The sequence below is a fragment of the Vanacampus margaritifer genome, chromosome 2 (genome assembly GCF_051991255.1).
Source record: "Vanacampus margaritifer isolate UIUO_Vmar chromosome 2, RoL_Vmar_1.0, whole genome shotgun sequence".
NCBI classification, from domain to species: domain Eukaryota; kingdom Metazoa; phylum Chordata; class Actinopteri; order Syngnathiformes; family Syngnathidae; genus Vanacampus; species Vanacampus margaritifer.
The window spans coordinates 32,439,916-32,467,202 of record NC_135433.1 but is presented as its reverse complement, the minus strand read 5'-3'; the positions used below and the strand labels follow the sequence as shown (position 1 = coordinate 32,467,202).

Sequence of the window (27,287 nt, the reverse complement as noted above, 5' to 3'; positions counted from 1 at the left end):
AGGAATGTGCTCACGTCATCGAGCAGGGGTTAAACGACCAAATATTTCAGAAGGTCTCGATACCTGTTACAGTAGTTTTTATTACACGTGGCTTTGGCGCCACCTTGTGGAAACTTTGGGCGTTTCAAAAAAGTACGTAAAACGCAAATACTTGATTTTTTTCAGTGAATAAAAAAATTGATCTTGATGGACAGGAATCAACATTAACAGCTCACACACCAACTTTTTGGTGAAGGTCGTAAATGAGATGAGTGGAGGGTCATCAAGTACAAAACAACATGAGATGGGACTTAGAACAAGCTTCTTTAAATAGGAGCGACACAACAGGGCCGCTATGATAGGCATCCAGTGGCATGCTAACCTGGATAATGTAATGCGGCGGAGCTCCACTGCTCGTCTCCCCGCCACTCTGCTGCTCACTGGGGGATAAATCCGAGCGCCGTACGGTTGGTCATGTGATCTTTCTCTCTCTCGTTTTCTTCCTTCGAAGTTGAAAGGCAGGAGCCGAGCGGCGGAAGGGAGCCACCACTTTACTGCCTTCCCACTCTCGTCGCGGATGCGACGACTTCGTCTCTTTTGAGGAGCCACATTGTCCTGTTTTTTTTCCTCCATCACAATGGCGGGGGCAATTATCGAGAACATGAGCACCAAAAAGTTGGTGATAGTGGGAGTTATACTGCTTTTGTTCCAGGCGTTCGCGTTCATGGTCGGCGGGTTAATTGGTAAGTTTTTCCGCCCCCTCCTCCTACCTTCTTATCGCCCACTTTTATCATTTTGTCTCGCTATCTTAGAGCTTTCTCACTGTCGAATGCTAACGTATAAACGACAAAAGCGAAAAGTTGGGTCGTTGTCTACATGCCTCCACAGTAGTGTTAAATACGCGTGTTTTGTGACAAAGAAAAGATTGTACGCACTGTTTGTTCACCTTTTTCAGTTTGGCCTTGAAACATTACACGGAACTTGAAGCTAAATCACTGCTAGGTATCACGGTGATTCCCGTCTTACACGCCATAAATGGTCATTTAAATACTTTTTTTTTTTAACAGGACAGATTGGTAAAAGTTCTGACTGCACTTGTAGAAGTACAGATACTCGAGTTAAAAAGAAACGGGTGAAAGTAGACTTACCCCATTCAACTACTCTGCTTTAGTAAACATGAATGTACAACAATAAAGGTTAATCTAGTGTAGGATCAAATTTTGTTATCAGAATGTGTTCCCAGCTTTGCTGACATCGGCTACTAAATTGTTAATGCTAAATTAGCTAATGATAACAACTGAAAGAAAAAGAAAAAAAATGTAACTCATTTTTTTCGATTAGATTGAGAATTTTTGCACATTAAAGGGTGGTGGTTTTTATAGCGAGTACAAGACAACACATTCTCACATTTTTTTCTAAATAGGCCAATGGATGGGGCATATCTTGCTTCTCTTGAGTCTTTTGAGGCATCATGATTCATGTTCCTCTATGTCATTGCGCTTGATGTCTTTTTGCAATTCATAAGATTCCAAAAATCAATCAATCATAATCTAAACACTGGTTAACTTTAACCTCTCTGTGTGTGTCTTGTTTACATAATTTACAATAGTTGGAGAGAAAAAACAAAGGAGTTGAATGTACAGTACTAGAGACTACAAGTACTAAAAAGTAGTCAGAAAAATGCATACTGTACATAAAATATAGGTTCCTGAAAAAATGCATAAGTACAAAATCAGAAAGAAGTTACATTTCAATTGGCTGCCTGTATCAGTGTTGGGAAGTAACTAAGCATTTAGACTGGATTGTGGGTTCATTCATTCTTTGTGATACAATGAGAGCTTAAAGTTGTATTCAAGGATCTTTTGTCTCTGCGTCTTCTGGTTGGATCATCTTAACGATTAGTTCTCAATCCCGTCAATCAATCTGCCGTAGTGATGTTGTGTCCACCGATATCAACGCAAAATGGCTGAGAACTGGGATTTAGGGTCTATTAAGTGAGGCCATCTGCAAAGACTGATGAAGATGAGCCTGCACGTTCCCGACATTTGATAGGCGTTTACCCTGGACGAGCAGGAGAGCTGGCAGGATGGTCTTCCGCATGCGCGTAAAAAAAAAAAAGGGACAAACGGATTTATGGCTTCTACTTTTCGAGAAGATCCTTGAATACACTTACAGATTAAGATGAGAATCTCAAGTTTTAACATTACAGTTTCAAATTACTCTAGCAAAAATCAAGCAATTTGGGTCGAGTTCTCACTATATTTCAACTAAGTCAGGTCATTACTTCTTCTAGTTTGTAAACAGCTACAACATCATGAGTACCAATACCTTTAAATAAGGCCAGGTAGCAGCTTGATCTCACCAATCCCTACTTTGAAGTTTATACAGTTTATCTGTCTTTGTGCTTAGTATTGGGACGGAATGACAGATGAAGTTAATGCCATAGTTGCTGTGTCTCTTAAGTTTGAGTTGCAATGTTGCCATTTTCATGATTTTAAAAACAATCCAAAATTTAAACCAAATATTCTTTGGAGCTACTTCCATGATATCTACTTCACGGTGGTCTCTACACTGCGCATCATGGCATACTAGTGAGATGCCAGGTCTGTGCAAACTACTCCATAAATAACTTATTTCAAAGCAAAACAAATGGCTGACTATGTTGAAAATGCACATTTTCCGATGTAAACAGGCAAGATTTGTCAAGTCTCAGAAATACCAAGTACGAGTGTGACCTTTTTTTGGGTTTGGAGCTAGTTCCAAAGGATTTTGGAAAAGCTTGGTGGTCGATTGCGAGAAGCTATGTCGACAAGGGTTTTGGGTAAAATAAGAAGTTGGTTGCTGGTGCTCTTTATAAAAATAAAAATAAACTCATTCAACCCAAAAATATTCTATACAATATGTTGTAAGTGCCCACACTAATCTAAACGCAGTGTTGAGATGATTAATATTGCAATTGTGGAAGTTAAGCAGCAAAATCCACCCGTTTTTATCCATCTCGGTGGCGGCCATTTTGCCACTTGCCGTCAACTGAAAATGACATCACAGTTGCTCAGTTAACGACCAATCATGGCTTAGCTTCAAAAAGCAGGTGAACCGTGATTGGTCATTACCTGAGCAACTATGATGTCATTTTCAGTTGACAGTACAGTACATGGCAAAATGGCTGCCTCCTAAGATAAGAAAAAAACTGCTGCTTAACTCCTATTCCACAAATGCAGTATTAAGCTACATACTTTTTTTTAGACTAGTGGGGGGGCATCCTGTAACATACTGTGAAGAATTTTAGCGCGGTTTACTTCCCCTTTTGACACTTGACTCTCGTATCCATTAGTTACAGAAAAAAATGAAAGAACAGGCACCAAAAATATGTGAAAAAATTACTGATCTTTTAAATGAGGGAGTTTCCTGTCAATCACCCTGTAGTTATGATTTGATTGGCATCCAATACTAAATTACAGCCAGCTGTTTCTTATTTTTCAAGTTTTTGATCCAAATTCACCCCTCCTCCCTCATATCATGTGTGCCTGCTGTGCAAGGCCCCAGGCAGCATCTCTACCTTCCGCTTACTCCCCCCTTATGCAGATCCCACTCTCCCTAAATCCCAGCGGCCACGCAGGCAATGCATTCGTGTTTTCCCTCTACTTTTAGCCGCACCGAGGCACAGGGACACGCACACTGTCAAAGTTAGATCCTGTCTTCAGGGGGCTGCGTTAGGTTCACTGTCAAATTTCTTCAAATACACCCACGCAAATGCAGAACACACACACCAAAGTTGAGCTCATGTGTGAAGGCTTTCCTGTACAGGTTTAATCTAGAAACGTCCCTCTTGCTGACAAATTAGCCCGTTTGGTTCCCGTCTGGCTAAGATGGTTTTAATGAAGCCGGATTCTTTTGTGTTTGCTTGGTGGCCCGGGGGCACTGGGGACAATTAAGTAAAAAGAGCCCCCCACACTCTGGTTTCCCAACAAACGGCAAGAGCATGGCATGGGGTTGGCGGGCTGCGGGGATGGCCATTATTCTGCACACACTGTTGTGGACTCTGAAGCAGCCACTGGGCTGAGGGTCATGAGATAATTGAACTCCAGGGGGATTCAGATAACTGGATTTGATTTGGTTGGTGTCATTGCTGTGGCGGTATTCTTTGAAAAAAGCGGTGCCCACATCTGTAACTGTTCCGTATTAGCCTATAAACATGCTTTTGCATGCTCTGAACAGTCACAATGGTATTTGGTGCCTTGTTTGCAGCTGTAAAGACTTCTACTGTTCATCCTCCGTTTTTCAGACCCTAACTTGCAGTCAGCTAACAAAGTCTTGTAATCACTTTTCTTTCAAGTACAGTTTGTAAGAGTTTGTAACAAAATATTCAGTTACCCTGTTAATTCAATCCTGAAATTCACTGACTGGTGTTATACTGTCTCCAAAATGCAGTTTTGGCCGTCAGCACAAAATGACAGCAAAAAATTTAAAGATGTGATTACTTTTTTATTTTTAAAAGATCTTGTGTAAGAGGCATCTAAACTTAGCCAATTTTCCCTCCATGGTTCCAGATGATGACAGCAAACCGTGTGACATTCATGGCTCTGTCCTATTAGTCAGCGGCATGTGCAAGAATATAAATGTGTATGGACTAGTGAGTGAAACAGTGCTATCAAATGCAGCATGAAGCAAAATTGGCCCTCATAACAACCAAAGGCGAGATCAAAAATCCTTTGATCATGACCACGATGTAGATTTTGCTATCTTTAAACCATTTTCTTTCTAGTTCCAAACACACCATCAAATACTACACGTCTTTCTGTCTTTGAATAGTTACTTGCTTAGAAGCACATTTGGCACTGATAACCACTGTAAGTCTTCTTAAATGCGCTACTAATCTTTCTCATGAGGTGAATCTGAAATCTTCATGCTTTGATGTTCACCTCTATGAGTCAGTGCTTTCATGGAGTCTTGGATACTGTATGTCACTGGCGGCTTGGTGGAAAGCAAGCAGTAGTATTCTTCTTTCTTGCAGAACAGCTTCAGGTGGGAACTTTGCTGTTATTGCCAAGCCCATATGTATGACAGTTCCTCAGTTTAGGTTATACACAGAGGATATGAAACATTTACGCACCCCTGTTCCAATGCTAAGTGTTTGTGGTGTGTGTATGTGTGTCGCTAAATCTTGTTTGTTTTGTTTTTAATTGTTCATTTTTCCTTTAGGAAAATCATAGAGACCATTTACAATATTCACTTTTCACATACAATTATACCCAAAAACAGTGACGTGCAGTGAGCTCTAGGTTTGGGTAGGCAGACAGTCGCAAATTGAGACGCACACCAATTACAAATTTGTGTGTAGGCAAGCGAGTGTACAACCTATCCTAGGGTGACCATATTTTCATTTCTAAAAAAAGAGGACACTCAGCCTGACCTCGACATATTTGATACTCAGATAGAAAATGCCATACATTCAAACCATTTTAAAATATGCCTCCTCTGTATGGGTAGAAAAACAAAACATTACTCCTTTTGAAGTCTTACATTAAAAAAAAAAAATAATAATTTTTACTCCTTGAGCGGGGTTCGTAGCTCAACACAGCTCAACACTTGCCACTTAGCTAAAGTTCTGGGCCACCGTCAGTCAGTGTACTGTCAGCACGGTGCGAGCGTACGTTCACATAGGAATAATACAGCGACGTAAAAAGGCTGCGTAGTCATCTGCCTATTTGCGTAAAGGACTTTTCTACTGGGAAACTGACTGCGCATGCGCAAACACACATCGCTACACAGACAGGGCTGGGAAAAGCACAGTAGCGGTGTGCCTTCAGGAGGATCATTTTTGCAGCATTTTTGCCTGCAGGCCAGACGAAGTAATGAGTCATTTTTCATTGAGGTATGAAAATCACCAAATGTTGTCACTTTTAAACCTATAGGTAGTGTAGACTTTCTGAAATGAAAGAAATAATTAAAACAAATAGAAAAGGCGAAACGGTCTCAACTTTCATTTCAGCATGGGGTAGGCAGTGACTATCTTGCCTATCCTGACTGCACGTCACTGCCCGAAAAGAAAAAAGGCTGACGGGATGAAGTCGAAGCTTAATTCCCGTTCCCAGAATGCAATAGGACGCAGATAATCAAAGTCGCAATTCGTCACATATCGAGTTGTGTGGATTATCAAGTTGTCGAGTGATACAAAAGTTTGTCTTCCCAATAGTCTTTGTTGATCAAAACGTTGATTTAACTTGCTTCTTAGCTTAAGAAAGAAAAATATTATCTTTTCAAGAGGGGATGTGAACAACTGAGTGATTGCACAAGTGTGCCCATTTAACATGGGTTAAACGTGAAAGCTTAATTCTGAATCGATGTATTTATTTTTACGATCTTTACTTGATTTTTCCCCCTCAAATTAATTGTTAGAGGTAACAGGGTCCTTATCTTCCAAAACTCAGAAGATCCTAATCATAGAATGAGTACTTAAAATGTGAATAGGTGAGTTTTTCAGTAAATAGCTGAACTTGGTTCCACAACAACAACAAAATGTGAATTTGTGATTGGCGCGAGTTCACCTGACCTAATAAATTATAGTGCAAAACAACAAATGTTGCTCTTCTACATGCCTGTCATTATCTGACCTATAAAGTGCAGTCACTGGAGTGATGCAATGTTCTGCTTTTTAGCCTTGAGGCTACAACACGGCTCTCACACTTCATCCTTTTTCGGTGTTATTGTTCTCATGACAGAGTGGGCATTTTCCAAGTGCCACCAATACAATGGTGAGGAGCAACAACACCAAAGCTCATGAATCTCAATGTGTTGGCGCTTTCATTGGTGTAATCAGGAATAGTTCCCATTCCTTCTTGAAGTGAGCGATAGTTTGGACTCGAGTAACCTTTTGACAGCCCCCAATTGTTGCTACCATATGATTTTCTTCCCCCTGTAAATGCAATGTTTAATGTGCAGCTCTTGTTTTTCAATCACTTCTCTCCCCTTGCTGTCTCATCAGCTCCCAGCCCCACCACGGCGGTAAACTACGTGGCCACTAAATGCGTGGACACTGCCAAGCACCGCCAGGAAAGCAAGTGGTTCATGCCTTGGGGTCCCAATCAGTGCTACAAGATCCAGTCCTTTGAAGAGGCTCCGCCCAAAATGATTGAGGCCAACAACATTGTGTTTGCTGTCCACATTCCTCCACCTAACAAGGAGATGAGCCCCTGGTTCCAGTTCATGCTGGTCATCTTGCAGTTTGACATCGCATTTAAGATGTACAACCAGATAGGTGAGAAATGATGTCATTTTCAATTGAAGACCACATCTTCCATTTTCATTCTTATGCTATATCTTTCTGCATGTTTTCTTCTGGAGCATCAATGTTAGCTTCCATCTGTTATTTTTAATTTCAATACTTGGCAAATATTTGCAGCCACTCAATGAGCCTGAGCTGGCCTCTGAAAAATCCACATCCCTTGTCACTTCACATAATGACTTGAAGAGTGCAGTAATACAACTACAAGAATTAACTATCTTCACATATCCATTATCCTCCCTAGGGGTCTGCCCAAAAAACATTTTACATAAGAATCGAGATTCTCATTTACTACGATTCGGAATTAATATAAAAATGTCCCTAAATCGATTAATATATTAATAATCAATATATATATAGGGGCAGTGTGGTTCAATGGAATGGATACATTATTCATACACTCACACATTCACACTGTGGTGGCGGTAAGCTACTTAAGTAGCCATAGCTGCACTGGGGCAGGCTGACGGAAGCGTAGCTGCCAGTGTGCGCCTACGGCCCCTCCGACCTCCACCAAACATTTGCACCTTCCATACACCAGTGTGACCAGCACTGGAGGCAATGTGTGTGAAGTGCCTTGCCCAAGGACACAACGACACATGACTTGGTGAGAGCGGAGATCGAATAGCCGACCCCCTGGTTACTGAACGACCGTCTCTACACCCTGAGCTACGGCCGCCACATTAAAGAGTAGAAAAAAAAAAGTTATGATTTAGTTATGCCAATAAAAGCTGTTTCTTGCAGCGTAGGAAGAGCATATGCGTGTGAGTGATGTTAAGATGCTTATCTGTATACATCCCTGAAGCGTTTTTATATGAATAGCCGTTCTTTTGAGTGATAAAAGTGACGAGAGTATTGCACTAATTAGCATTAGCGAGTCAATGGTGCATCAGCCTTGAGCTAGCTACATTTGGCAAACGAGCTAAACCAAAGTGTTTGCATTTAAGTGTGCACGGTGTGTAATTTTCTTTGTTTTGTATGTTTGGTTTTACACTCAACTGGAGTGTAATAAACGGCGTGATACCAGCAACATTGGAATCTTTTTGAGGGACTCTTCGCTGTCTGCTAAACTGTCCTCAGGCTGCTCAGGAAGGGCAGACTAAATGCTGTAAAATATATAGTTAGCTAAAGTTAGCAGTTGTGGTCCACATGCTGTTTGGGAAAGGGCACTTTCCTTACAATTTAAAACTTAATAAATGTTAAAATAAATAAATAACTCAGTCTCTATTTATCATTCTGTCTTGCAAAGCAGACTGGAGTAGAGCATGGCGATTCTTTGCACATCTATAGATAGAAGCAAAAATCATTGACAATCAAGTCATTTTGAATTGAAAATCGAATCACAAACTCAAAAATCGAATCGAATCGTGAGACAGTCAAAGATTCCCACCCCTAATCCTCTCTATGCTGGTGAATACTTGGGAACGTTCTGGAATCCATTTTGCAGAGGATTGTATTCCTTTTACATTGAAAGGCAGAAAACAGTGATTGATGTCTTGTATATTACTCTCTAGGCCCGACCGGGTGTGTTGTGCATAGAAGGGTGAGTTAGCTGGGCTTGACACACAATTGACAGGTATCAAAGAGAGATAAGTGGTTAATGTACTGCATCTGTTGCCGCTGAGCAGTGAAACTGAGACTGATTCTAGTTGAATGCTTACAGCACGAGTCACACTAAAATGTCGTGCATTTCCAATTTGTCACCTTTTATTGGTCAATATTATTGCAGTTATTTGAATTTGAGCATATTTGTCTATATGATTATATTGTTTACAGTTGCCATAATTTCCCGCCACAAAACATCACTGCTCGTGTTCAAGGTGATGGAGTTCAAGACTTGTCACTCCTTCGTAGCTTTGTAACTCTTGGTTACTCAGGCTTTAATAACTCACATTTTTATTAATTTTATTTATGCAGTATGCACTGATTTGTATAAACCCATAAATTCACATGCTGCTCTTGAGCATAAAATTTCGTTAGGTTTGTGAAACATGTTTGTGTAAATTAAATGAGATCCAGCCACATGCTGTTACCTGTGATTTAATCCATGTTTCTATCAAGCATTTCAGTTCAGTTCATGACTTGATCGCTCTGTTGGCTAGCAAATCAGCGCACGGGTGCAAGAACAGGAAGTGATGAATGTGCAGAAGCAGTAAGTGATGGAAAGCCTTTACAATTTTGTTCGTTTTGCACATTACTCCACATTTGGGCGTATATTTGTCAGTTGTCACGCATGTGCAGAAGGTACTTATTAATTGATGTTGTCCCGTCAGTGTCTGTTTTTTGCAGTGTGTATCATTGAATGACAAACTGGCATAAATGACTTATCCTCTAAGAAAAAATACAATTAATGCAGCTTAGTTGTGCCATTTGTTCCCTTGGCAGCTAAGGTACACACATACACCAGAAAGTGCAGCACATTTAATTAAAGCATGGACTAAAGGACTAAAAAAGCAGCTAAGTCGACCATAAAAATTTGTCAACACAAAAATTTCTGACACAAAACTGTACACTATTAATATTCTTTGTGGCGGCCAGAGCCATATTTTCCGCTGAGTACCGGGTAAAGGATTCTAAGGCATGAAATTCTTCTTTACATTGTATTTACCAGTAATGATGCTTTTACTATTTCTTTAAGAATTGAATCATTGTAGAGTCTAGAGTGGTATTTTTTTTTATGTAAAAAAAATTACAAAGTTATTTAGGTTTAAGGCGAACAAATTTATGGCATTTGCATTCATTTCAATAGGTAAAGAGGTTTTGAGATAGGTGCTGTAACTCAAAATACACATACTTTATGGGGTCACAGAACAAATTAGAGTCATAAGTCAAGGTGCCACTGTAATTTGTTTCTTTCATTAAAATAATATATTTTTCCTCCAGTATGAGAGCAGCCTGTGTGTTATTGCAGTGAGCTGAGGAAAAAAAATAGTAGTAGGGCAACAGCTCCCTGGACAAAAAGTTTAAATGCTTGCATTGTAATTATTTATGAGCCATCCCCTTTGGCCTTCCTTGTCTAAATAGTCATGTCACCGTAATGGGCAGCTCTTCAGCACAATTCATGTGCCGACATTCTCTGCCTTGGTGGAAGTGTATAAGCAAACCGGGCGGGGATTGTTTACCGTCTGGCTGCCAGACAAATGAATCTGAGATGTTTACATTACAGATGTTTCTGTAATGGACTGAAGACTCTTTGACGATTCTGAGCCACAGGATGTGCCACAATATGAAGAGCTTATGGAGCAAGGTCCGCTTGGTGCCGGGAGTAAAAATCACTTATAATTGTCAGATAAATATGATCTTGCCGTTTTGAACACAGTTAGAAATATTTACTACTGGGATAAATACCTTGACTTACGAGTTCATTTCGTTCAGTTACAAAGTTTGTTCCTCCTTTTTTTTTTATATATATAAAATGTATTTTTCTCATTGAAATAAGGGGAAATGACACAAAAACAAAATCTCCAAGTGTTATGCTAGCGAGAGCCAACTGCCGGCTAAGCAAATATAGTTTATTGTGTTTCACAACAATACTTAACAATATTTATAATGTCATATAGAAGTTTGGATGAAATTGCGAAGCACGCAGGTTCTGTGGCCAAAATTCATGGGAGGGGTGTTTGAACGAGCGATGTGTGAATGGGGGGCAGCCTATCAAAATGTCACATAATGAATCTACTTTATTCTCGCCCATTTTGTCCTTTGTCAACCTGTTTCTTCTTTGACAAACATGTTATGTTTTTATGGTTTAGTGAGAGTAATACAATTCAACTAACTGCCTGCGCAGCCTCAAATCCTGATATGGGTTTATAGCTCAAGGTGCAGGTGTGAGTCTGCAACTGTCATCTCCTCCCACCCCACCCTTTCTTTTTTGCAGTGGTCCATTCCAGTCTGGTTTGGCTGTGTTCCGCAATGTGCAGTGGGCCCTATGTTGTTTGTTTGTATTGCCAAATGCTTCTCAATTCTAATCTTGGAAACCTTGCTTTGGCAAAGATTAGAAGGTTGTTTTCAGCAGCCCATCCTTTAGTCAACGACCATATCTGGATCACCATGTTTGTACCAAAGAAGAGCTTTACCCTCATTAAGAGTCACACCACCTGCATCACCCCTTGGCTGAGCTCCAGCAATAACACAGCTGCTGAGGAGGCTTCGTTTCCCTGGCAATGGCCACTGGACTGGAGTGGAATGTTGCATGAAGTGAGCTCACACTCACTGGCAGACTAATGGCCGTGAAGGGCGTTACAGAGATGTCTACTGCCAGTTCTCGTCTGACTCCCTCTCCCCTTTTTGTAGTTTGGCCTTTCCCATAGTGCAGGTGACTGGGTTTCTTTCTCTTCACAAGAGGCTCTCCTGTGGGGTGGAGGAGAGAAGACTTGGATTTTGGATTAGGATGTAAAGATGCTGTTTTAACAGCTTGGATTCTGAGTTATGTGTTTGGTTCTTGGAGGCCATCTCAATGTGTTGTTGTATCAGTTGAGAAGGACCCTAGATTTGGGCCAGCATGATGGTCTTACTGATGGATGTTTAAGCACATAAATAATCCTGCTGAGCTAATTCTCATTCATTCAAGGTGACCAAAGATATGGATGATAAATATGTCTCTACAAACCGTTTTTGGGAAAAATCAACACAGCCACAAGTTGAAAAATAAAGCTTTCTTGAATCTCCAAATAAAGATTTTGCTTTCAACTGCGGTTGTGTCCAAAAAATACAGACTGTTAATGATTTAAGGTGAAATGCACATCATCCTGGCTACTTCTACCACTCTGAATACATTAGCATGCCATTATATATTAGCTGAAAAGTAACATTACGTTTGTACTCTGGTGGGGATTTTCTTCGTCAGTGCAAAAAAGGCCAAGGCCGTCTGTCACCATGACCTCATCACTTAATGATTGAAAAGTTAAATCAGGAATTCTAAAACGTACACACAGTGAATGAATGTATTTCTCTTTTTTTCCCTCCAACCAAACTCTTTTCCAAGTGACCTACGAGGGTTTTAAAGTCAGCTACTATTCTTATGTACAGAGGATGGAGCGATGGTCACTGTGGACGTGGGTCTGGCCTACAGAGATGATACAGTCAGTGAATGGACAGAGATGGCTCACTCTTTTGAACAACGGAAGCTCAACTGCAATTTCACCAAGTCCAAGGTGTGTAAACAATTAGTGTTTTCAACTGTTTTTTACACTTACAGATTGCTGTCCTGACTAAACTTTAACTTGGTTGATGATAAATGTTCGTTAAGCAGCCATTGATTGCATTCTCTAGACATTTGAAAATGAGGACCATCACTATGACTGTGACCTTCTGCCCTTCATGGAGTTGGGCAGCGTGGCTCATAAGTACTATCTCCTCAACATCCGTCTTCCGGTCAATGAGCGCAAGAAGATCAATGTGGGCATCGGAGAAATAAAGGACATTCGTCTGGTTGTAAGTTGACTTTTTATTAGTGTTGTTACAATACCGTTTTTTTTGGCCCCCGATACCGATTCCGATATGCAGTTTTGCGGTATCGGCTGGTACCATACCGATACCTAGTTGTTGTTTTCTCTCAACATGAAAAAGCTGTTCTGCCATTGGTTCAGAGCATTCAAGGGGCAATAGGATGTCTTGGCTCGGCATGAGATGCTGCATCCAACGTCCTATATTAGTACTTACCGATGCTGATACCAATGTTTTAATCGGGGCTTCTCCCGATATCAGTATCAGCACAACTCTACTTTTTATTGCAAATTGCTGTAACTTAGGCGTGACGAGTCTCAACATTTTTCAGTGCACTAATGGTTCTTCTTGTGAGATCATGACAAGTTTGGCAGATGATGATCTGGCATTTTAATTTGATATAATACTTATAAAACAGTAAAACTTCATTAGAATGTAATGGGCATTGTTTTATTTACTATAGTCTTTACTACAGTCATTATTCTATTCTTTCATTGAATTCACATGCTACGATGCATAACTGTCCTCTGTCCCAGTCTTGACAATCAAGACCACATACTCAGGTGCCTGATTGTCAAGATAATACATTGCTTTCAAGAAGGATCATTATAACTATACTCATTATTTCACAAAGGTTACAGAGACACTTAACTGTCCTGCTTCCCACAAACAGGGCCACTTACTTGGGTGTCTGGCTATTATGCCAAAATGTAGCTTTAAGAAGGATTGTTGTTACTATATTAATTGTATTACAAGGTTAAACATGTAACTATCCTGTGTCCCAGGCTTGAGACCCACAAGTCCACTTGCACAGGTGTCTGGTTGTGATGTCAACATATAGTTTTAAGAACGATTGTTTGGTCTATATTCATCATTCTTATAATTATATTCACAAGGTTACATAGATGTGGAACTGTCTTCGTCATACTCAGGTGCCTGTTTGTTATGCAATCACAAAGCGTGTGAACACAAGTTAGCATAAGTATATAATTGAACGACATCTTGTATTCTGTTCCTAGGGCATCCACCAAAATGGTGGTTTCACTAAGGTTTGGTTTGCCATGAAGACATTCCTGACACCCAGCATCCTCATCATCATGATCTGGTACTGGAGGCGCATCACGCTCATGACTAGACCCCCTGTGCTTCTGGAGAAGTAAGGCCACACACTACGAAAGAGTCTAATATTGTGATGTCATTGTTTGAAAGAATTTGTGTTTGCAACCCAAATGATCATGACAAGATGAAGAAGGCATGGTGGGGCGAAGTACTGCAGCCAGAGCGTACAAATGAATAGTTTTATCACAAGCTGCTGAGGCACTGCATTAGGGTGCATATTAACTATGAATGAAATTTGCAAGTGGGTCATGCAAACTCTGTGCACTTAAGGTCAGTAAGATAAGTGTGTCTGAGAAGCATTCTTATTGCTTAACTGCATCACTAAGGTTTTGAGCAAACAGGGTCGCTCATAGATGACACAAGATGATGGCTGACGTATTCATAGAAAGATACATTACTGTCACCTTTTTACCTTGGTGTGCAATGTTTGATTTGTTCGTTTGACCTGATAAACCAAAGAAACTTTACTTTCTATTATTTACTTGACTTTCTGTTATTTAACAACTGTATTGATGAATTGAATACTATGATTCCTCCAAACAAACGTAATGCAAAAATAATAATCTAGTAATGCATTTTGAGATCTGCACACAGGTAGTTGGATTTGATCATTTGGGACCAAGTGTTTGTATAACCCCTGCCGTGCTGGGAAGACGTTACGAAGAGAGGCTGCCTGCTGGGCCACAGGAATAGCCTGGCGAAGCGTGAAACACGTTACAAAATCTGCTAGCTGCTCTTTGTGACTTGCCCATTTCTCAGATGAGCAGCAAGCAAGGGACTTGTACCCCTTTTTGTGGACATACATTTAAAATTTGTATATGTGAATTCAATGTAACATTTTGTTGGTAAAGTGATCTTTTTTTATATATATATACGCCATTTCCTTTCCTTGGGATTTTCCCTCCCTCACTTCATGTATCCAAACCTTCATGGTAACACACACACACACACACAGTGCTCTTCACTCTGTTGGTTTTGCGCAGAGCACATTCTTTGCATACCAGCCGAGTGAGTTTTTACTTTGTTCACTTTTTTTGCAGAAGAGTTGAGCCTGGAGGTGATTGATTTAGAAAATTTTATGACTTTGTTAAAATATGTTTCCACTAGAGTATTTTGAGTCTTGTGTGGAAGTTTCCTGTGTGTTACAAATTGTCCCACTCTGATTCTGTTTACTATTACATAAAGATTTTTGATAGGACATTAACCTGGCTTCATAGATACATACTGAAGGTCCATTTACAATGAAATTCAAACGCTGGAATTATAAATCTGTTTTGCTAGCTTCCTCATTTATGATCTGCTGGTGACATGCAGGAACCTGCTGAGGCCACTCTTTGAAGCTTTAATTGCCCTCCGGTCATTCACTCTTTGTCTTTTTAGGATTTCAGGGAAAGAAGCAGGGATGTGATTTTTCCGCTAATTCGCGGAATTCCGCTTTTTTTTTATCTCCCCCCCAAAAAAAACAATTCCGTTTTTTTTTTTTTTTTGTAGTTCATTGTGTATGCACATGACTCCGACAGATAACATCTTCTGCTATAACAAAGACATTTGTGGTATGCTCTAATATGAGTTACTTTTCATTTGGTCATGATACAATTATTTGTTCATGAAATTTGAACTCTTCAACATTATTTATGTGTTAACTTAGTAATCACATTAGTTAGATATGATGATATTCTCAGTGATAGTTTTTAAAAGCAAAGGCAGTCCAATGTTTTTGAATGTGACTGATTTTGAGTTGACTAAAACTGCCATTTTATATGGGATAGTTCAATATACATTGAAAATTTATGCTGTTATTTTGTCTATTTCTTTGTCATGTGAGTGCATTGAAAGTACTTAAAAACACGGAAAACCCATGAGCTCCGGCCCTTGTCCCCTGGACCTAGCTGGGTGCCGGCGGCCCCCAGACCCCCGGCTAAATTTTCAGATAATTTCACTTTGGTCAAATCACATCCCTGAAGAAGGTATACTGATTTAAATTAAAGGGGGGAAAAAGTGAAGTCACAGACTTAATTTATTTCTGTCGGTGTACCTCACAAGTTGGAAACTGGAAAGTTGCAGCACTGCATTGTTTTTAGAGTACCGTATTTTCACGACCATAAGGCATGTATCATAAAACGCCATCTCAGTTGAGGGCGCTATTTCTGTATTTAACGCACACATAAGGCGCACCGTAGTATTGGGCGCAAGCGCAGTTAAACATACGCCAGCTCAAAACATATTGTAGCATGCTTTTACACAAAAACATACGCTAGCTAGCATGCATGCTAGCGTATGCTTTTTTTTTTTTTTTTTTTTTAAAGACAGTGGAGCAAAACTGAATTTGGTTGTACTTTATTGAAGTATTTAACAATGTACTTGTCGCCTTTTTTTATTTTTTATAACTGCAGTAGGCACGTAGCGTGGCCAGCTTCCCCCTGTAATCAGCCGGAAGTTGCTGCGCCACGGTGATTCTTGCCCAGATGGTGTCGTTTCATGAAATGAAAACACCAAGACGGACCTCCTTGAAAATTTTGGATCTTCATTTCTTCTGCAAGCTTTATTGCCCGTAGTCGAATGGTGACTGTTGAGACTCAGCTATTCTTTAATCATGAATACATTACTCAAGTTGCTCTTCCAACTCGGGTCACCTTGCCTTGTTTCCGCGGAAACTCAGCTTCGGCATCTTGACTTGGCGAAGCTCGTGTTCCTGATTCCTCCACTTGCGAACCATAAATTCGTTGATCTTGAATTCTCTCACGGCTGCTCGATTTCCATGTTCTTCCGCGTAACTGATGGCTTGCAGTTTGAACTGTGCTTCGTAAGCATGTCTTTTTGTAGGTGCCATTTCGGGGTCTCTAACCAAACCGATGTTGTTATGCCCAATACACACCGGCACTATATATGAGTGCGTCTTGAGCGTCCGCATGCCATCATCTTTCAGTTGACTCTTTTGTGATTCTCTTCATGCCTGTCCTCAGCCAGGTCCTCTTTTCATGTATATAAGTAATGTGTCGATAGGAAATCCTCCCACACAGCCAGTCAAGCGGAGTGCTTACTGAAGTCGCACAACATTTACAGATTTTTGGACTTCGGTGCACATATAAGGCGCACCTCACTATTAGGCACACCGTCAATTTTTGAGAGAATTTAAGACTTTAAAGTGCGCCTTTATAGTCGTGAAAATACAGTACTTCTTTTTATTCCATTGTTTGGCATTATGCAACAATTTAGTTTGCACATTACCACCATCAACAGGATTAGACGCGAAAACGTCTATTGCAACTTTTTTTAAATGGTGAAACCAAATCCAAACGCAATCTGAATTTTGCTGGTTCTTATTTTTTTTTATTTTTTAGACCATATAAATATACACAGACTAGTGAGATCCAATGGATCTGTATCAGAAATATGGCTTTGAAATAACTGTTATTTTACTTCCAGTTGGTGTATAATAGCAGTTGTTACTGATGCCGCAAATAAATATTATACGGTATTATGGTCCCCACTTATTTTGAATAACATTTTAAAGGATTGTTTTGATAATATTCAGAGATGCATAGCTTTCCTGTGTTTTAGACTTGAGACCCACATGGCCACATACCAGTACTCAGGTGTTTGGTTATTATGCTAACATATACAGTAGCTTTAAAAATTTGTTGTATTCACAAGGTTACATAGACGCGTAACTGTCCTCTATCCCAGTCTTGAGACTCTCAAGAACACATACTCAAGTGTCAGGTTGTTATACCAACATTGCTTTAAGAAGGATTGTTATGACCATTCTATTCACAAGGTTACATGAACACATACGGTAAACGTCAGCCTTGAGACCCACAAGGCCACATGCCGGGGTGTCTGTTATGCCAACACGTTGCTTTCAATTATTTTTGAGCAATATTTTGTATTTGTAAAACAAAACAAAACATTTTGCCGTTACAGAGTGATCTTTGCTCTGGGAATCTCCATGACGTTCATTAACATCCCAGTGGAGTGGTTCTCTATTGGCTTCAACTGGACCTGGATGTTGCTTTTTGGAGACATCCGACAAGGCATTTTCTACTCCATGTTGCTTTCCTTCTGGATCATCTTCTGCGGGGAGCACCTCATGGTAACGTGTTTTTTTAAACTGTTTTCTTCTGAATTGTGGTCTTGAACATCTGTATTTTGTTCCCTTCTTTCAGGACCAGACGGAGAGGAATCGTTTCTCAGTGTATTGGAAGCAAGTCGGGCCCATCGTGTTTGGATCTTTCTGTCTCTTCATCTTTGACATGTGCGAGAGGTGAGAAGTGTTTTTGTCTCTGTTAAAATGGCAATAATATTATTTATAAAGAATTAACACTACTTGTATGCGAAGCGATCTACCGGTTTATGCTCATAAATAAATGCACGGTTTTGTTTTGTGTCACCAGAGGTGTCCAGTTGACAAACCCGTTCTACAGCATCTGGGCATCAGATGTTGGAACTGAGCTGGCTGTATCCTTTGCACAAACAGACAATTAGTACCTTATGTTCCATTTTGGCTAATAGTGAGTCCAAAACGACTTTTATGCCTTGAAATAGACTCTCATCTGTATTTGTACAAAATTTGTACATAAGGGCCAACTTTGCTTTTCAAAGGTGCGCTAAATTTTTCATGGTTTCTTGTTGTTCTCACATAGATAGGTTCCCTTGACTAATAAGAGAAGGAATAATTCAGTAATGCCATATGTTGTCGCAAGCTTGGGATGGATGTATTTTTTCCCCCCGTTTCAAAGCTTGCCTTGCTGAGAATTGACATCTTAAAACCTTGTCTTTCAAAGAAAAAACTTGCTGCATTCTTCTCAATCTCACAAGACACTGAAGCACAGAGATTACAGGGCCATCATAGCTTTCATTTAATGATTAATTATCCTGTATCGTTGTATGCAAAAATAATTATGTAATTTAACAAAGTTTAGATGTGACTGTATACTTATATGATCAAAATGTGAGGAATTATATTATTAATAATTAACAATATTAGCATAGTAATGTATTATATTCTTCTTAGTGATAACATCCTTTTGAAGTAGCCCGAAAAGGCAACGTGGGTCCCCCTTCACATGGGTTCACCACCTGTTGGTGGGGTCGGGTGCACAGTGAGCTGGGCGGCAGCCAAAGGTGGGGGCCTTGGCGGTCCACCCCCCAGCTACTGAAGCTAGCCCTTGGGAAATGGACTTTCACCTCTCTGGCAGGGGAGGACCCTGAGCTGGTGTGCGAGGCCAAGAAGTTCCGACTAGATACGCTAACACACAAAAAGTTAGGGATGTTTGGCTTTCAGTTGAAATTTATGGAAAAAGTTGATGCTACAGTGATATATCATTAAAGTTGGACATTTAAGTAGAATAATGCACTGGTGTTTTCCTCATTTCAAACAATTCGCTGAAAGAAAAGTTAACAACAATGGTGGGTACACCACAGCCAAAAATCTCAACATCTCAATAACTCGTCATGTGTCTTTGAGCATCAATTACAGCTTGACAACGACGTCTCATGCTGTTCACAAGTTGACTCATTGTCTACTGAGGCATTGCATCCCACTTTTCATGAAGGTCAGCCCTCAGGTCATTGAGTTTTTGGGAGTTTCCAGCCTCTACACGGCTACTCAGTTCATCCTACAACGTTTTAATAGGATTGAGATCTGGAGAAAGTGCGCAGACCATTCCCTTGAAGGTACACCAGACTCCCAACACCCGTTCCCTGATGATGCCACCTCTGCTGGAGCATTGTTGTCCATGAAGATGAAATTAGGCCCGTGTTGTTCATGTAGGGGCACTATCACTGGATTAATGATTTTATTCAGATAGTATGGGCTTTGTCACTGTAGCGTTCACAGAGTGTAGGGCAGTTCTGTACCGACTGGACACACCTGCCCACACTGTAACACGGCCAGCACCAAAAGCTCGCCTGGTGACAACAGTGGCTGATGCATAGCGCTCGCCAACATCGTTGGCGGCCATCATTTCTGCTCAACGTGAATTGACTTTATTAAAAAAAACAGCAGTGAGGCCCACTGGTCCCTCATCGCCTGTGCCTGATGGTTTGGTCAGCTACCCTTGCAGGTCATCTAGCACGCATACCACACTGATGTAAACGGTTTGGAATGGCACTGAGAGGCACCCAAAACGCGCCTGGAGTTGAGTGGCATTCATCATCTGGTTTCTCAGGGCATTGTTCACAATGTAGCGGTCATCAGCATGTGATGTGGCCAAAGGATGTCCACTTCTACATCTTTTGGTGACTCGTCCAGTCTCTCGGTATCTCTGTTGCAATGTGCTGATGACTTTCTGTGGCAACTTCCATCTGAGAATGTCCTGTTTGAAGCATCACAATGGCAAGGTACTGTTGATCCATTGTTAGGTGTCGTCTTGGTCTCATGATGTCAAATGAACAGCATGGTAAGGATGACTGTTTAAACACCAACTCTAATTGAACCAGGACATTTATTAGTCGATTCAGGGATCAAAACCTGTCGTCAATTTTGCCGTTATGCTCCTCGTTAGAGAACAGCAACTTGTGCAAAAAGTACTGAAACATTTAACAGTTGGACATGTGCATTCAAAATCTTAGAGGTCGTCACATTAAGTTCACCTGTAAAGGTTTGAATGCATTTTAGGCTTGTCCTGAAATTTCACCCAAAAGCCAAATATCCCTAACTTTTTGTGAGTAGTATATAGTCGGACTTGCCTCCACACAGCTTGGGTTTTCATACCAATTCTCTCGAGAGGGATTGGACTCTCTTCCACTCTAGAGTTGCCCACGGTGAGAGGCGCAGAGCTGGTGTGGACATATTTATTTCCCCCCGGCTTTGTGCCTGTATGTTGGGGTTTACTCCAGTGGATGGGAGGGTAACCTCCCTCCGCCTTCAGGTGGGTGGACGGGTCCTGACTGTTGTTTGTGCTTATGCACCGAACAGCAGTTAAGAGTACCCACCCTTTTTGGAGTCCTTGGAGGGTGTGCTTAGGAGCGCTTCCCCTGGGGACTCTCTCTTTCTACTAGGTGACTTCAACGCCCACGTGGGCAATGACAGTGAGAGCTGGAGGGGCGTGATTGGGAGAACTGCTCAGAACCCAAGTGGTGTTATGTTATTGGACTTCTGTGCTCGTCACAGATTGTCCATAACGAACACCATGTTCAAACATAAGGCACACTAGGCCGCAGTTTGAAGATCGACTTTGTATTTGTGTCATCAGATTTGCGGCCGCATGTGATGGGCACTCGGGGGAAGAGAGGGGCGGAGCTATTAACTGATTACCACCTGGTGGTGTGTTGACTCCGATAGTGGAGGAAGATGCCGGTCAGACCAGATAGACCCAACCGTATTGAGAGTGTCTGCTGGGCACGTCTGGCAGGATCCCGTCAAAGAGTTTCAACACCCACCTCCGGAAGAGGCGGGGGACATTGAGTTAGAGTTGACCATATTCCGCACTCCGAACTCTGAGTTGGGCTCTGCTATCTCTGGGGTCGAAGTCACTGATTTGTTTGGAAAGCTCCTCGGTGGCAGGACTCTGGGGGTGGATGAGAGCCGCCCGGAGTTCCTAAAGGCCCTGGATGTTGTGGGGCAGTCGTGGTTGACACGCCTCTATAAAATTGCGTGGACATCTGCGACAGCGCCTCTGGACTGGCAGACGGGGTTGTTCCCCTTTTTAAGAAGTGGGACCAAAGGGTGGGTTTCAACTATAGAGGGATCACACTCCTCAGCCTCCCTGGTAAAGTCTATTCGGGGGAGCTGGAGAGGAGCTTCCGTCGGGAAGTCGAATCTCGGATTCAGGAGGAGCAGTGTGGTTTTCGTCCCGGCTGTGGAACAGTGGACACCCTCAGCAGGATCCTCGAGGGTGCGTGGGAGTTCACCCCACCAGTCCACATGTGCTTTGTAGACTCCGACCGTGTCCCTCTTCGGGAGTACGTGGTACCGATCCCTCTGATACGGGCTGTTCGGTCCCCGTACAACCAGTGTCAGAATTTGGTCCGCATTGCCGGCAGTAAATCGGTTTCTTTTCCAGTGAGGGTTGTACTCCGCCAAGGTTGCCTTTTGTCACCAATTCTGTTCATAACTTTTATGGACAGAATTTTTAGGCACAGCCAAGGCTTTGAGGGGGTCCAGTTTGGTCGCCTCAGCATTGCATCTCTGCTTTTTGCAGATAATGCGGTGCTGTTGGCTTCTTCAAGCCGCAATCTCAAACTCTCACTGGAGCGATTCTCAGCTGGGTGAATTTGAACTTATTTATTTAAAAGGGACAATGCACATTAATCAACATTTTACAATGTCAATGTTCCCAAATTAGCTAAGTCAAGCTAATTTTCATTGGCAGTCCCCAGGACACGCTGGAGAGACTATGTCTCTCGGCTGGCCTGGGAACACCTTGGAATCCCGCTGGTTGAAGTGGCTGGGAAGTGGGAAGTCTGGGATTCCCTGCTGAAGCTGCTACCCCTGCGACCCGACCCCCGGTTAAGTGGTAGATGATGGATGGATGAATGTTATGTCCTTGACTGCTGCTCACTCAGATGGCTTTCATAATAGTGGCAGGGATCTGCGCTTGCCTCTACTTCCTCTTCCTCTGCTTCATGGTTTTCCAAGTCTTCCGCAACATCAGTGGCAAAAGGACTTCGCTGCCTGCCATGTCCAAGGCCAGACGCCTGCACTATGAGGTGTGTACGGTTTGAATCAATTGTCTCTCCATTTGAAAAACACAGTAATGACCATACATTCAACCCTGATTCTAACACCGCAATATCTCTTACAGGGTTTGATTTTTAGATTCAAATTTCTCATGTTGGTCACTTTGGCTTGTGCTGCCATGACTGTCATCTTCTTCATCATCAGTCAGGTGGGTCTTGTAATAACATAAGACAAGTCACAAAAATAAAACTGTTGATTTTAAAGTGGCCTTTAAGGCACACCTGTGCAATAATCCTTCTGTGTAATCAGCATCTTGATATTCCACCAGTGGCTGCACTGTACTTTTATTATTGCAAACCATATTGTACTTTCCTAACTTTGTCCAGGTGAATGAGGGTCACTGGCACTGGGGGGATCACACAGTGCAGGTGAACAGTGCCTTCTTCACAGGCATCTACGGAATGTGGAATCTGTACGTGTTCGCCATCATGTTCTTGTACGCACCCTCTCACAAGCGATATGGAGACGACCAGTCAAGTGGACAGTGCATCACTGGTAACTACATTTCTTGAAGTCATACTTTTTTAATAGTTTGGCTGCTCTTGTGACGTGTGTGCAAATTCATTCAATGTCAAAAACTGTACAGTGTTTAGTTTGGGGTATTTGAAACACGGCAAATGTTAGTAAAATTAAAAGTTTTCTGGGGAATTCCCTGAGACTTTTTTTGGCTGGAGAGTAGAATTTGAGTGGCTTCCTTCCAGACTCAAAGTAAGGCGGTGTTGAGAAAAAGGGTTTCGGAAGTAATGAAAAACATTCATCTCTCAGAATTTGCTGTCAGAGGTAAGTATAGGAGGCTTTGACGTTTTTGGAGGCTTTCCCGAAAATGCATCAACCAGTCAACCACTCATGAGACGTGAGTTTCGCACCTCTGTGTTAATTTACTTCCTCTAGCGCTTAGTTCTGTCAAGTCACCAGAATTCCACATCGCCAGTGAGATACAAAAAAGGCAGACCACACGTGACCTGTAACGCAGTGCTTCTTAAACTGGGATTACACGACGGTTTGCAAGATACAGAACACACAGAATAATTGGCAAAACATGACAATATGTAAAATAAACATACTAAACCAAACATAACTTGGTAACTTTTTGATTTTAGTTGCATCTTGGGGTACACGAATAATTACAATGTGTTTAATTGCTGTTAGGATTACAAAGAGTGAACCATTGAAAAATCTCTCCCTAGTAAATGGTCCCTGGACCCCAAAAGTTTGAGAAGCCCTGCCATAATAGAGGTGGTATCCATTTCTGCAGGAGATGCGGCGGCAAGCAGCGGGGAGGACATCCAGCTGACTACGACCATCACTCACGTTGATGGACCCACTGAGATCTACAAGATGACTGGAAAAGAAGCCCAAGAGTAGCCCCCACATGGTTATTGACACCCAACATTTATTACCTACTGTTCCAATTGCCCCCTTTCCCACTGACGACATACTGTACATAAGTTAGAAATGTTTCCCTTTCTCCCCGTGCATCTTGATGCGACAGCGCCAGGCTACCTTGCATGAAGCTTTCGGCCTCCAGCTGCGGCTTGTTGATCAACAGTATACTGTCAACGAGTCATTTTCAATTCATGTTGGATGCATTTCATACTTTTTAAATGTTGCACAACACTCTTGACACCATGTTGAGTACTTAAAGCTGCTCCATAGATAATTGTATTTGTTCTGAATGCTACATTTATTCAGTTTTGCGCTGCAGTTAAATTGGTAAGACATTTCATTTAGATGTAAATGGACAGTGTCTGGATGCAATGCTGCCACTTCAATTTCTACCTTGTAATATTCATAGTGAAGGACATACAACCTGTCACTAATCTCTTCCATAGAAAGTACGCCATGTGACGCGTCATTATAGACCATTGTTTTTTGTTTTTTTAATATTGGGGAAAATGTACAGACAACATAGCCTATTTTTTATAGTTTTTTTCCAACTTCAAAACTATGTATCAAGCTCTACCATGTCAAGAGTTTAGAAATGTACCAGTAGTCTTATTAAATGTTGTAATTTTGTTCTTTGCTTTTTATTGTAATTTAAATAAAAGTATGTTTACTTAACTATTGGTGTATTTATTGATTTTCTACAGTGTTTGTCTTCATTAAGTTAACAAGTTAGCTGAGGCATTTCCCAGCTCAATTTGGGCAGAAGTGAGGTGCACCGTACACCCTAGAATGGTCACCAGTCAATCACAGGACAAAGACAAACAACCATATTTACACATATGGACGGTTTGGACCAGTATGTGTGAACTTGACATTTTATAGAATGTGGGAGCACCTGGAGAAGACCTATGGGGGGAAAACACACAAATTGCTTCTGAGGTTCAACCTCAGAACTGTTAATTCGTATGTGTGCGTGCGTGTGTGTGTACTTGTACATAATACATTGTGAGGACCAAAATAAGTCTTTAACCAACAGATTCAGGACATTTTTGTGAAGTGAGGACATTTTGGCCGGTCCTCACAACTCAAGACCTCTTTTTGAGGATCAAGACTTGTTTTTAGAGTTTAGGTTTGAATTAGATTATGGTTGATCTTAGGGTAAGGAATTTGGGTGAACAATCTTTTTTAATGGTTGGGGTTAGGTGAAGGGGCGAGGAAATGCATTGTCTACATGTCTATGGATGTCCTCACAATTATATAAGTGTGAGTGTGTGTGTGTGCGCGCGCTGCTTGTGCATTCAAGTTTTGTGCGTGTGATTTAAAATTTGATTTACCCCCACCAAAAAGTGATTAGAAACTCAAAACTGCTGAAATCATTGAGATTCTGATCCATGAACTTGCATCTATGGGCACATAGCGCCACCCCCAGTCTCATAACAGAACTGTTTTTCCATTTCTTGGGGTCTGTCAAGTTGTGACTCACAGAATAGAACGTGCCCGAACGACTTAGATTGGTTTGAAATGTGCCTAAAGATAATGCCTTCTTCCAGATGTTTCATGAGGCAAGCCCCAGTTTAAAAAACACACTGATAATACGTCTAACACAAAAAAAACAAAAAACCTAGGGGTAAATAGGGACCCCGCCCCCCCTTTTTTTTTATACAAATAATAACTATATGCTTATATATATATATATATATATATATAGATATATATAGATATAGATATAGATATATATAGATATATACATACATACATACGCGGTTCGACGGTTGCCGAACTGGAAGTATGTAGTGGTGGAGTGTACAGTAAAATGAGAGCCAATTTAAAAGCTGTATGAAAAAAAAAGCATCCTTTTGTAATTCTACAAAAAGGCTAACTAAAACCAGATTACTACAACATAATGTTCAATGCCAGTGACAATCACAACTGAGCATTAATGTAACGTTTATTCAATTTCAATCATTCACCTCCCAGCTGTTCACAGTCACGCCCCAAGGCTCTTGTCTTGGTCCCTTTCTCGTCATCACATCTCATTCGCATCACTAATTTGTTCCGCAAATGTAGTATTTACATTTACTGCATTTAATTAGGAATGATCTTGATTATTTGAATCAATATTGTACCATGATTCATGATTATTAATCACAATTATTCATCATGTTAGGAAAAACATCTTTTTTTTGTCACACTACTTCTCAACATGCATATAAAACAGTTTTTAGGTGCAACATGAAACTTTAAAATGAATTAACATGGATGTATGGAATCATGGATTATCATTTTAGATTAAATCAAATCAACCGTTTCTCCATGACCTTACACAGTTCCACAATTTTCCCATCTGCCCCAGTTTTAGAGTCCGAGGGCCCTGCTTTCATGCTCAGCTCAAGTATAGCACAAAGCGCAGTCTACTGTGCAGTTTTCCATCTTTTAGTATTTTTGTAGACACGTGCGGTTAGAAAGGGCGTTTTCACAGTTACAAACATGGTAAACTAGACTTTCCCTGTCAGTTTTTACAGCGTTTTTTTTTACTCTTGTTTTGTGTGACAGGTAGCAGTGACAAATGAATGGCTTGAAACCAGCACAGTTTAAAAAAAAAAAGAAAAAAGAATTATATAGTGTAGACACAACCCTGATATATGAACTCTTGGAAGTGAGAGTGAGAACAGGTTCAAAGCAATACTTTTGAAAAAGTTTGGTTACTGATAAATAAAATAAAACTATCCCAAATGTTTATATAGCCTTTCCATATTATACATAGTCTATTGCAGATTTTCGCCTATGGGTTGTATCCCCTCCGTTTACTGTACCATGTGCAGTTACATATTTCACCACTAGAGGGTAACACGATGCCTTTGATTGCTACAGTTGTTGATTGACAGGAAAAGTTGCATGTGAGCTTTGTTCAAATTCCTACTTTTGCTAATAGATGAAACGTAACCTCTGCATCAAACATGCACTGACGCAAACGCACAGAAGCATCATCACATCACACGTCTCTATTTCAGGGTCGTCCTCGTCTACTTTCATTCTGTTGTCACACAAAAAAACTACAGCGATTAACTACCATGGAGACTTAATTAACGATTGAAACATCTGGACATGGCCGGTAGGCTTAGGCGCCTCTTGTAAGATTAGTTATGTGATGGATCAAACACGGCATCCTGCATAGAAAATATCCCCATCTGGCTATTGTTTTTCTTTTCTTTTCTTTTGTGTGTGTGTGTGTTTTAAATAGCTCTACTTTTCATTTTTTGTTTGACTTTTTTTCAAACGTTCAATTATTAATGTTCCTCACTTTTACCTATTCCATGTTCTGCCCTTTCATTAACACAACCAGGGGTGTTGACATCAAAATACGGGGGATTGGGGGATCACAGGTGCCAA

At 41.0% G+C, this 27,287-nt stretch overlaps 1 protein-coding gene across 1 annotated transcript; it reads left to right on the top strand.

Moving 5' to 3' along the window:
- The first annotated feature begins 350 nt into the window (after positions 1 to 350).
- Positions 351 to 24,572, top strand: LOC144044710 (protein wntless homolog). The gene is made up of 12 exons (XM_077559294.1): positions 351 to 722; positions 6,965 to 7,237; positions 12,293 to 12,417; positions 12,536 to 12,697; positions 13,729 to 13,865; positions 17,753 to 17,921; positions 17,995 to 18,092; positions 18,223 to 18,286; positions 22,337 to 22,480; positions 22,576 to 22,659; positions 22,838 to 23,006; positions 23,767 to 24,572. The coding sequence occupies exons 1-12, from the start codon at positions 617 to 619 to the stop codon at positions 23,874 to 23,876; spliced, it is 1,641 nt and encodes a 546-aa protein (XP_077415420.1). The 5' UTR covers positions 351 to 616; the 3' UTR covers positions 23,877 to 24,572.
- Positions 24,573 to 27,287: the final 2,715 nt, after the last annotated feature.